General features: G+C 36.0%; 1 protein-coding gene across 1 annotated transcript; it reads left to right on the top strand.

The window, feature by feature from the left end:
• Positions 1 to 10,178: 10,178 nt before the first annotated feature.
• Positions 10,179 to 11,473, top strand: LOC103010593 (cyclin-dependent kinase 4-like). Its single transcript, XM_057546210.1, has one exon. It carries the CDS (start codon positions 10,250 to 10,252, stop codon positions 11,159 to 11,161), a length of 912 nt encoding a protein of 303 aa, XP_057402193.1. The 5' UTR covers positions 10,179 to 10,249; the 3' UTR covers positions 11,162 to 11,473.
• Positions 11,474 to 12,629: the final 1,156 nt, after the last annotated feature.

The raw sequence follows: 12,629 nt of genomic DNA, 5'->3' as shown, positions 1-12,629 counted from the left end.
TATCCAGGAACTGTGGGACAACTACAAAATGTATAACCTATGTGTAATGGGAATACCAAAAAGAGAATAAAGAGAGACAGTAATAGAAGAAATATTTGAAGCAATAATACGGGAAAATTTCCCCAAATTAACGTCAGACACCAAACCACAGATCCAGGAAGCATAAAAAACACCAAAGAGGATAAATGCCAAGGAAACACACACAAAACTATACCTAGGCATAGCATATTCAAATTAAAAGAAGTTCTTCCTAGAGAAGAAAAATAGGTCATAAACTCAGGTCTACATAAATAAAAGAAAAGCATCAGAGAAAGAATAAGTGAGGATAAAATAAAAACTTTTATTTTTCTTATTCTCAATTGATCTAACAAATAACAGTTTGTTAAGAATAGTAATAGCAACAAAAACAGCAACAATTTATATATATACATAAACATACAAAATAATTTACACAATTGCAGTTATTATTTTACCTATATATGTAAACACACATAATTGAATACATATCAATATATATGCTTATGTATAAACATATACATGTATAAGCAAAATGAATGACAGCAATTTTACAAGGGACAGGAGGGAAGAATGAAGATTATTTTGTTTTTATCACCACATCAACAAAAGAAAAGACAGAAAACCACATGATCATCTCCATAGATGCAGAAAAAGTATTTGATAAAATTCAACATCCATTCATGATAAAAACTCTTACCAAAGTGGGTATAGAGGGAACATACCTCAACATAATAAAAGCTGTTTATAACAAACCCACAGCCAATATAATATTCAACAGTGAAAAGCTGAAACCTTTCCCACTAAAATCTGAAATAAGACAAGATACCCACTCTCCCCACTTCTATTCAACATAGTACTGGAAGTCCTAGACACAGCAATCAGGCAAGAAAAAGAAATAAAAGGTATGCAAATTGGAAGGGAAGAGGTAAAATTGTCCTTATATGCAGATGACATGATACTCTAAAGATTTTAGGTTTTAGAAAACCCTAAAGACTCCACACAAAAACTACTAGAACTGATAAACAGATTCCGCAACGTAGCAGGGTACAAGATTAACATACAGAAATCAGTTGCATTGCTTTACACTAACGATGAAGTATCAGAAAGAGAAAGTAAGAAAAAAAGGGATTATTTTGTTATCATAAGGAACTTGCACTACTTGTGAAGTGTTAATTGAGTGTGGACTTGGATTAGATGTAAATGTATATTACAAACTCTAGGGCAATCATTTTAAAAAGTTTAAAACAGTAGTATAACTAATCTGCTAAGAAAAGAGAGAAAATGGAGTCATATAAATTGCTCAATTAAATCTGGCAATGGCACTAAAAGAGTGGAAGAATAAAATAGAAACAAAGAATGAGAGCAACAAATAGAAAACAGTAAACAATTATGGTGGGTATTAACTAAATCAATAATCACTTTAAATGTCAGTGGTCTAAATACACCCATTAAAAGACAGAGATAGCCAGAACTGATCAAAAAAGAAAAGAAGACCCATTTATATGTTGTCTACAAGAGACTAACTTTAAATAGAAAGATAATTTAGATTAAAAGTAAAGGGATGGTAACAAAAAACACAATTCAAAAATGGACAAAGGACTTGAATATACATTTCTCTGAAGAGAAAATACCAATTACCCCCAAATTTATCAATAAACACCTGAAAAGATGCTTAATATTACTAACTATTAGGGAAATGCAAATCAAAGCTACAATAAATACCATCTCATACCATCAGGATGGCTACTATAAAATAATAATAATAATAAAAATAAAGTGTTAGTAAGCATGTGAAGAAATTAGAGCCCTTGTGCACTGTTGGTGGGAATATAAATAGCTGCTGTGGAAAACAGTGTGGTGATTCATAAAAGAATTAAAAATAGAACTATTATATGACCCAGTAATCCATTAGTGGGTATATACTCAAAAGAATTGGAAGCAGGGTCTGAAAGAAATATTTGTGCTCCCATGTTCATAGCAGCAATATTCACAATAGCTAAAACATGGAAGCAACACAGATGTCTGTTGACAGATGAATCAATAAGCAAAATGTGATATATATACACACAATGAATTATTATTCAGCCTTATAAAGGAAGGAAATTCTGACATGTGCTACAACATGTATGAACCTTAAGGACATCATGCTAACTGAAATAAACCAGTCATTAAAGCATAGATACTGTGTGATTCCACTTATATGAGTTACTGAGAGTAGTCAAAATCATAGAAACAGAAAGTAGAATGGGGGTTGCCTGGGCTGGGGGAGGGGACAATTGGAAATTACTGTTTAAAGGGTATAGAGTTTCAGTTTTGCAAGATGAAAAGAGTTCTGGAGATGGTGGTGATGGTTGCACAACAGTATGAATGTACTTAATGCCATTAAACTGTACATGTAAAAATGGTTAAGATAGTAAACTTTTTATTACGTGTATTTTATCACAATAAAAAAGTGGAATAAAGGTAAGAGTTGGAAAAATGTGTGTACCACACGCCATGCTGACACCAATCAAAAGAAAGCAGGCATAACTATATTAATTTCAAGCAGAGCATACACCAGAGCAAGGAAAGTTATGAGGGCTAAGGGAAAGCATTACATAATAAAAATTATATAATATGTATTATTACATAAATAATAATATCTCCTAGAAGATATAACAATCCTTAATATGCATGCACCTAACAAAATATGTGAGGCAAAAATGTATAGAACTCCAAGGAGAAATAACTAAATCTATTATTATAGTTGGATAGGTCAAGAGTCTTCTGTCAGGAATGGACAGATACAGTAGGCAAAAAGTCAGTAAGGACATAGGTGAACTAGCAACACCATCAACCAACTGGATTAAATTGACATCTATTGGCTATCCAACAACAGTACACTACACATTCTTTTCAAGCTCACATGGAACATTCACCAAGATAGACCACAATCTGGGCTACACAAAAAAACAAACAAACAAATGAAAAAACCAAAAACAAACAACAACAAAAAACTTAACAAATTTAAAACAACCAGAAATCATACATTGTCTGCTCTGAAATCAAATGGAATTAAGCTAGAAGTCAATAACAGAAACATACCTAGAAAATCTCCAAATACTTGGGGATTAAGCAAAACAATTCAAAGTAACACAGAAGTTAAAAAAGAAATCTCAAAAGAAAAAATATGTTTTGAACTTAATGACAGTGAAAATGCAACTTATCAAAATTTGTGGGATGCAGTGAAAGCAGTGTTTACAGGGAAATTTATAACATTGAATGTATATATTAAAAAAATAAGAAAGATCTAAAATTAATAATCTAAGCTTTCACCCTATGCACTAGAAAAAGAAGAGCAAATAAAATCTAACATAAGCAGAAGAAGAAAAAGTAAAAATTAGAGCATAAATCAATGAAATTGAAAACAGGAAATCAATAGGAAAAATAAGTGAAACCCAAAGCTTGTTCTTTGAAAAGATTAATAAGGCTGATAAGAATATAGCCAGGGTAACTAAGAAAAGAAGAGAGAGGACACAAATTATTAATGTTAGAAAATGAAAGAAGGTCAATAACTACAGATCTTATGGGCATTAAATGGACAATAAAAGAATACTATAAATAGCTCTATCCCACAACTTTGATAACCTAGATGAAATGGACCAATTCTTTAAAAGACACAATTAGACAAAACACACACAAGAAGAAATAGTATGAATATGCCTATGTCTATTAAAGAACTTGAATCAACAGTTAATAACCTTCCAAAACTAAAAGGATCAAGCCCAGATGAGTTCACTGGTGAATACTCTTGAACATTTAAGTTAGAAATTACACTAAATCTATGCAATGTTTTTCAGAAGAAAGAAACAGAGAGAATACTTCCTAATTAATTCTATGAAACTAGCATTATCTTAATATCAAAATGAGACATAGTTATTACAAGAAAAGAAAACTACATATCAATATCTCTTGTGAACAAAGACAAAAAAATCCTCAAAATATTAGCAAATTGAATCTAACAAAGTGTAAAAAGAATATTGCACCAGAATCAACTGTGTTTTATCCCAGGTATTCAAGGCTGATTCAACATTCAAAAATCAATTAATGTAATACATTACATCAATAGGCTAAAAAAGACAAATATCATATCAATAGATTCAGAAAAAGCCATTTGACAAAATCCAACACTTATTCATGGTAATAACTCTTAGCAAACTAGGGATAGAGAAGATTTCCTCAAGTTAAGAAAGAATATCTACACAAAAACCTACAGTTAAAAATCATACTTAATGATGAGAAACTTGAAGCTTTCTCACTTAGGTCTAGAACAAGACAAGTATGTTTCTTCTCACCATTTCTTTTTAATATAGTATTGGAAGTCCTAGCTAAAGTGATAAGATAAGAAAAGGAAATATAAGGTATACTGATTGGGAAGGAAGAAATAAAACTTTGTTTGCAGATGACATTATCATTTATGTAGAAATACAAAAGAATCAATTTTAAAAGATCTGGAATGTAATAAGCAATTATGGCAAGATTGCAGGATACAAGGTAAATATACAAAAGTCAATTGCTTTCCTGTATATGAGCAGTGAACAAGTGGAATTTAAAGTTAAAAATCCCATACCCATTAACAGTCACTTCTTATGCCTTTATCCTCTCTCTCCTTGGCAACACTAGTCCAGTTTCTGTCTCTATGAATTTGCCAATTCTGGGCATTTCACTAAATGGAATTATCCAATATGTGGTCTTTTGTGAGTTGACTCACTTAGCATAAAGTTTTCAAGGTTCATCCATGTTGCAACATGTATCAATAGTTTCTTTTTTACTGCAAATAATATCCCAATATTTGGATATACCATATTTTGTTTATCCATTCATAAGTTGATGGACATTTGGGTTGTCCCACTTTTTTGGTTATTATGAATAATGCTGCTATGAACATTCATGTATAAGTTTTTGTGTGGATGTATGTTTCCATTTCTCTTGGATATATACCTAAAGGTGAATTGCTGGGTTATCAGTTAACTCTATGGTTACCTTTTTGAGGAACTGCCAAACTGTTTTCCAAAGCAGCTGCCCATTTTACATTTCCTACCAGCAATGTATGAGATTTCCAGTTTCTCCAGTCTTGCCTGTCATTTTGATTGTGCTCATGCCAGAGTTGTAAAGTGGTATCTCATTGTGATTTTGCTTTGTATTTCCCTAATGACTAACATTGTTGAGCATCATTTCATGTGTTTAATGGGCATGCATATATCTTTTGAAGAAATGCCTATTCAAATCCTTAGCCTATTTTTAAATTGAGTTATTCCTTTTTTAATTTTTGAGTTGTAAGAGTTCTTTATATATTCTGAGTACTAGTCCATTATCAGATGTATGGTTTACAAATATTTTCTCTCATTCTGTGGGTTGCCTTTCTTAATTTAATTTTAAAATATAAGTTCCTCAGAGGAAAACTGACATGAGTCACTAGAATTATCATCAAAATCTCATTTTATTTTTAAGATAATTTCTAAAGGGAAGGAAAAGGTACAGAAAGCCAGAAGAGAAATAATATTTGAGCACCTACTATGTTCCAGAAATTTGATATATGTTATCTCATTTGATCTTCACAAAATATCTTCAAAGCAGCCTCTTTTATCCTCACTTCCCAGATGAAGAAACTGAGGCTCAAACATATTAAATAATATTCCAAACACTTGAATTCATAAAGAGCAAAGCAGAGATTTAATCACATGTTTGACTCTAAGGCTTGTGCCAGTTCTGATCTATCTGAATACCTCCCTCATTTTCTAAACATTTCTAAACTTGATCAGAACAATATTATTCAGATGATTACTATTTGCCCTTAATGAGAAAATTCTGTGCAATGCTTCAACTTCTTCCCTTGAAAGCTTCAGCATTAATGCTCATATGCATTCACTGGATATTCACTAACTATCCCCTAGAGACAGTGTCACAGATCTACAGTCTTGTACTGAAGACAAGCTTTGCATTTGCCTCTTATACCCTGAAGTGAGATAGAGGAGAAAGATTTGTTGCTTAAAATTGTCTCTTGGGAATATTGCATCAAAATATGTATATGACTCAGTCTTTTGCCAGATGCTTCATTTGTACATTATCTTGTGATATTATGGGTGAATAAGCTGATGCCCATAAGAGATGATAGGATTCAAACCTAGATCTATGTGATTGCAACATCAATGGATTTTTCTTCTTTACCTTTACACCAGTGAACAATTGAAAGACACCATACAGGGACTTCCCTGGTGGGTCAGTGGGTAAGATTTCTTGCTCCCAATGCAGGGGGCCTGGGTTCGATCTCTGGTCAGGGAACTAGATCCTGCATGCAAGCTGCAGCTAAGAGTCTGCATGCTGCAACTAAGAAGTCCACATGCCGCAACTAAGAAGTCCGCATGCCGCAACTAAAAGATCCCACATGTCGCAACTAAAGATCCTGCATGCCACAACGAAGATCCTGCATACTGCAAATAAGACCCAGCACAGCCAAAATAAATAAATAAATAAATAAATTATTTTTTAAAAAACATAATACAGTTTACTTATTTTGCCTATGGTCCATAAAATCCATATGACTGGTTGAAAAGTGAGTAGTAAAAGCAATCAAGCAAAATATTGTGCTTTTCCCAAATAACAAGGGAAAAAAAAAGGTGTGACTGACTTGTTTTTCTTGTTTTTGTTTTTATTTCTGAACTATATTTTACAGGTTGCTGTGGTCCCCACTCCTTTATGTATGTATATATGTATTCATCCTGAGACTTAGTATTTTATGGCTTTTAAAAAAATTAATGAAATGAGTGAGCATCCGTATCAAACATTTTCTCTAGTTCCATCAGTTTTGTTTTGTCTCTTACTTCCTCTTGGAAGACTATTTTGAAGACTGTTGTATCTATCCTTTGCATGCATTCCGCCTAGGTAATATCAAATAAACTTTAATAATAATAGCTGCCAGGTATGGAGCACTTATCTGTTGGGTGCTTATTATAATTTATCTCTAATTCCCACTTCAGGTTTGTATTATTGTTCCCATTAAGGCTCATAGAGGTTCTATGACTTAACCAAGGCCATGAGGTAGCAAGTGGTAAATTCTGATTCAGATATGTCCAGCTTCAAAGCCCATGAACTCTGTTCTATAACATAACACACTGCCCTTTATGGGCATAGAGTTTATCCAAAGGCTTAACAGAGGGCAGGGAACAACCATAGAAATATGGCTCAGGAAAAGTTCCAGGTAAACTTCTGCTGTTGCCATTATCCATTGAAACAGGCATCACCTGTTATAGGCACACTGCTTTGATAATTAGGCATTAAAATTACATCAAAATCTTTTATAGTATTGAATTATTTTATTAGCACCAAAGCAGCTTAGATTCTATAGACACATGGGATATGCATAAAATGTAATCTTTGCTTTCAAGGAGTAATTTTAAATGAAATTTAATTGAATTGAAAGAAAAGACAGGCAATACTTTCTGTGCACTGATCTCTCTGGGCCTCAGTGCTCTCATTTGCAAAATGAGGAGATTGGACTAAATCATATCTAAGATAGATGTAAGCGCCAAAATTATGTGATCCCATTTAAGTAAATCTAGGAATGAGTTAATAGAAAGGGGAGACCTAGTTAGGGACTGTTTGCAATACAGTATTCTACTGATAACAAATCCTGTAAGAGGAGGTATCCTGTAAAATAGAGACATGGTTTAGCAAAGTAAGAGAGACGGCTGTACCGTACATAAGCAGACCGGTGAAGATGCCAACATAAGGCTGAGGTAGACTGCAGGAGGGTGTGGAGGAGTTGATGAGGAGAATGCACCTAGTTTTCAAAATAGACAATATTTTTAAAGGTCATATAAAGGATATTTTGCACCTTGGAACAGAACAAAATATTTAGAAATATATTTGGGTTGAATGAAGTTGTGGAGAGGAAAGCAAATGGACCAAACTAACAGACTATATACAAAATGGAATTCAGAATTGATGTGGGTTATACTAAGCATAGGGTCACAGAGGCCGGGGCTTGTGGTATGGCTCAGGGAAATCGAGAACACCAGCAGTGAGTATTAAAAGGAAGACTGTGATCTGTTTTTCCAATCAAAGGCTTGGAATTTGAAAACATTCAGTTAGAAAGTACTAATGCAAAGTGACAACAAACAACAATAACAATTGCAATAAAACCATCTCATTCTGAATGGAGTAAAGGGGTTATCATGTGACTAATTGTTTCATAGAGGCTACACCAATAGTTACCAATTGAGCATTTAGTGCCTCACAATACGCTATAAATTGGTTAATGTTATTATTTTACAGATGAGAAAGCTGCAGCTCACAGAGACTACAGAGCATTCCCCCAAAGTCACAGTAATTTTCAAAAGGCAAATTTAATCCTACATCTGGGTGACTCCACAGCATGTCTACCTAAACACTGAATTACTATACTTCCCACTCATAGCCAAATGGAAGTCTTTAAAGTTGCATACCTGGCTTTTAGCTTGAGCACCTGCATACAGTAAGTCTTATTTTTTTCAATCTCAAGATATTATGGCTAGCCTATATTTAATGCTAAATAAGAACAAAAGACAATTCAGAAAGAGAAAGACAAATACCATATGATATCACTTATATGTGGAATCTAAAATATGACACAAATGAACTTATCTACGGAACAGAAACAGACTCACAGACATAGAGAAAAGACTTGTGATTGCCAAGCGGGATGGGAGGTGGCGGAGGGATGGACAGGGAGTTTGGGATTAGCAGATGTGAACTATTATATATGGAATGGATAAACAATAAGGTCCTACTGTATAGCACAGGAAAATATATTCAATACCCCATAATAAACCAGAACGGAAAAGAATATGAAGAAGAATATATATATATATGTACAACTGAATCACTTTGCTATATGCACCAGAAGCCAACACAACATTGTAAATCAACTAAACTTCAATAAAATAAATTAAAAAAAAAAGAACACAAGACAATTTTGAAAAAAAAGTGCAAATTCTTTCAAGGAAATATCATTTTCCCATTTAAATGTTTTGTTAGGGAAAATTGCACCTGAATATAATTAAATAATGTGTTAAAACTTTAAAAATCACATCTCAAAATAAAGTTAGAATTTATAATTAAATAGCCACGATTAAGACTCTAAATACCTCAGTATTACTAGTGTATTAGAAAAAAGTCACCCAAATAAGAAAAATAGGGGGAAAATAAAGTAAGCTAAAATGCTAGAAGCTGTATACTAGGGTTCAGTTAAGAGCTTTAGTCACACATTTTCCTTCTGAGGAAATCACAAAGTTGGCACTTTGGAAATATTTCAATTGCTCCCGGTTTCTAAGTCATCTTAACACTTCTTTTATTTATTTTTCATGCTTCCTGTAGTTTGGACATAATATTCCCTTTCCAGCTAGCTTTGTCTGAACAATTTGATACAGTAGTCTTGGCTGGAGACTGGGTGAGGAAGAAACAGCAGACTATAAAGTGAAGAATTTATATTCAACCTTTGTTTAGCAGAATATGCTCATCTCACTATCAGTTTATCTGAGAAGTAGAAGAATGGATCTCGGCAAAAGGTAGTAGCAGTTCAGTTCCATTCAACCAACACTTAATGAGTAGCCAAATGGTACCAGCCAAGTTCTGTCGAAGATGCTGGCAGTAAAACAAGACTGTCCTCACTCTTGACAGGCATTAAGTTCGATGGGAAACCTACACAGAAATGCATCTTTTTAACATGTAGCAGATGGTGAGCGTAATCCCAGATGTATAGTCACAGTTTTCTGGGAGGTACTTAACTCAAAACTGAAGGAAGTTTCTTGAAGGCACCTGAATCAAGCCTTGGACATGAGTAAGAGTATTAGCAGCATGAGTCTGTCTACTGTGTGACAAGAATTACAGAGGATCTTCACTTGGCCAGGTAATAGAGCATACAACAAAATTATCAGAATTTTTTTGCTTTTTTTTTCCTTTGCCTTTGTTATACAAATTTATGCATTCAAAACAAAAGTTATCTTTAAACATTTAATACGAACAAGAATTATTTTAGTGGAGAAAGGAGCTAACATTAATCAAAAGACAAATGTAAATGAAGCGTCAGCTGATGTTCATAGTACTGGAAAAATAACACATCCAAGAATCCTGCTTCAGAACCGGCTCCGGGGCCCCGATAACGGGCCGCCCCCGCAGCTCCAGACACGGGGTGAGGGTCTCCTCTGGTCTGAGAATGGCTACCCCTCGATATGAGCCAGTGGCTGAGATTGATGTTGGTGCCTATGGGACGGTGTATAAGGCCCGTGATCTCCACAGTGGCCACTTTGTGGCCCTCAAGAGCGTAAGAGTCCCCAATGGAGGAGGTGCTGGAGGGGGCCTGCCCATCAGCACAGTTCGTGAGGTGGCTTTACTGCGGCGGCTGGAGGCTTTTGAGCATCCCAATGTTGTGCGGCTGATGGACGTCTGTGCCACAGCCCGAACTGACCGGGAGACCAAAGTGACCCTGGTGTTTGAGCATGTGGACCAAGACCTAAGGACATATCTGGACAAGGCACCCCCGCCAGGCTTGCCAGTGGAGACCATCAAGGATCTGATACGCCAGTTTCTAAGAGGCCTAGATTTCCTTCATGCCAACTGCATCGTTCATCGAGACCTGAAGCCAGAGAACATTCTGGTGACAAGTGGTGGGACAGTCAAGCTGGCTGACTTTGGCCTGGCCAGAATCTACAGCTACCAGATGGCACTTACACCTGTGGTTGTTACACTCTGGTACCGTGCTCCAGAAGTTCTTTTGCAGTCTACATATGCAACACCTGTGGACATGTGGAGTGTTGGCTGTATCTTTGCAGAGATGTTTCGTCGAAAGCCTCTCTTCTGTGGAAACTCTGAAGCTGACCAGTTAGGCAAAATCTTTGACCTGATCGGACTGCCTCCAGAGGATGACTGGCCCCGAGATGTGTCTCTACCCCGAGGAGTCTTTTCCCCCAGAGGGCCCCGCCCCGTGCAGTCGGTGGTACCTGAGATGGAAGAGTCTGGAGCACAGCTGCTGCTGGAGATGCTGACTTTTAACCCACACAAGCGAATCTCTGCCTTCCGAGCCCTGCAGCACTCTTATCTACATAAGGCAGAAGGTAACCCAGAGTGAGCCATGGAATGGTTGCAACAGAACCAGGAGAAGAGAAGCCAACATTTCCCTTCCTTTGAACATTTGAGTGGAGAGCCCCCCACTAAGAAGGTGATCTCTGCCTTCATCTCTGAGGCTATGGAGACGACTCCAACTTTTTATAGAGAATATTTTGCTGCCTTAATGACATTCCCCTCCCACCCCTCCTTTTGAGGCTTATCCTTCTCTTGCCCCCTCTGTGTCCTTACACCAAGGGGTATGTCCCTTGTTCTTCCCCTTCCCTATACCTTGATATTGGGATCCTTTTTTATACAGGAAAAACAACAAAACAAAGAAAAAAAAAAAAGAATCCTGCTTCTTTTGAACATGTTGGTTCCAAGTCCGGTCATTGATGGGATGTTTCTTCCTCGGATACGGCTGTTGTCACGTGAGCAGCACTAGGACAGCGGTGGAGGGTCAGGAGGTGGTTAAATACATTTAGGTTAATTGAGGAAGATGTGGTATCATTCTGGGTATCTGTGGTGTAAGTTGGAAATTCCAAGGGGGTAGGTACATGTGACACTCAGGGCACGTTCATTTGCTTCTTTCTTTCTTTTTTTTTTTTGGCCTTCGAACCCATGCCCTCTGCAGTGGAAGGGCAGAGTCTTAACCACTGGACTGGATCGCCAGGGAAGTTCCTTGCTTTAAGTGGAAATTCTTTTTTATTCAAACAATCAGTTTTGGGAACAGAAGCAACGTTCCTAGTTAGGGTAATCTTGGGGTTCTCTGTGGCTATGCGGCTATTATTATTTCTAATTATCTTGACTTACGTGACAAAGGTATTTCATTCCAATTTGCTGTCCAAGTCTCTTTATAACAGCCAAGTAAACTAAGTGGAGATCAAGGGGCAGAGCCTGTAGGTGAGTTGCACCAGGGAGACCCAGTTGTATGGCTGTCTTGATATTAGGGCTAAAGAAAGAGCATTGCTCACTGCTCTCAGTGCTGTTATATTAACTGACAAACGGCCACACACGAAAGAAGATGAAGCCTCAGAAGACGCACGAAAGGCCATTTTCAGCGTTGCTTAAAGCCTGACACTAAATCCCTTAAAATTTGCATTCATACCTCGTATTAAGTAAACCCACTACCCCTTGTTCCCTAGCTCTTCCTTGACCTGCTAACTTTTTAGATGAAAATACTTCATATTTAAATAATGTGTTGCAGTTCATACACCATTTCTACATAGTTTGCTTTATTTAGATATTTCAACTCTTCATACTAGATAATTATTAGCTCCACTTTACAGATCAGGAAACTGAGATTAAAAGAGGAAGAGAAATAAGGTGTATTTATGCCTGCCAGTCTTTAAAAGCCCTTTTAGGTTTTAGGGGGACACCTGTTCCCCATTTTATAGGTGAAAAAACTGGAAGTTTAAGTTAACATATTTAAGGTCATAAAGCTAGTAAATGGTGGATCTGGAACTTGAAATCAACTTTTTGACTCTGGAATA

The sequence above is a fragment of the Balaenoptera acutorostrata genome, chromosome 5 (genome assembly GCF_949987535.1).
Source record: "Balaenoptera acutorostrata chromosome 5, mBalAcu1.1, whole genome shotgun sequence".
NCBI lineage: Eukaryota > Metazoa > Chordata > Mammalia > Artiodactyla > Balaenopteridae > Balaenoptera > Balaenoptera acutorostrata.
The sequence above is the reverse complement of the archived record's forward strand: the minus strand, read 5'-3'. Positions and strand labels throughout refer to the sequence as shown.

Excerpts from the sequence above, each read along its gene's own strand:
- LOC103010593 (XM_057546210.1), top strand. The coding sequence starts at position 10,250 with ATGGCTACCCCTCGATATGAGCCAGTGGCTGAGATTGATGTTGGTGCC.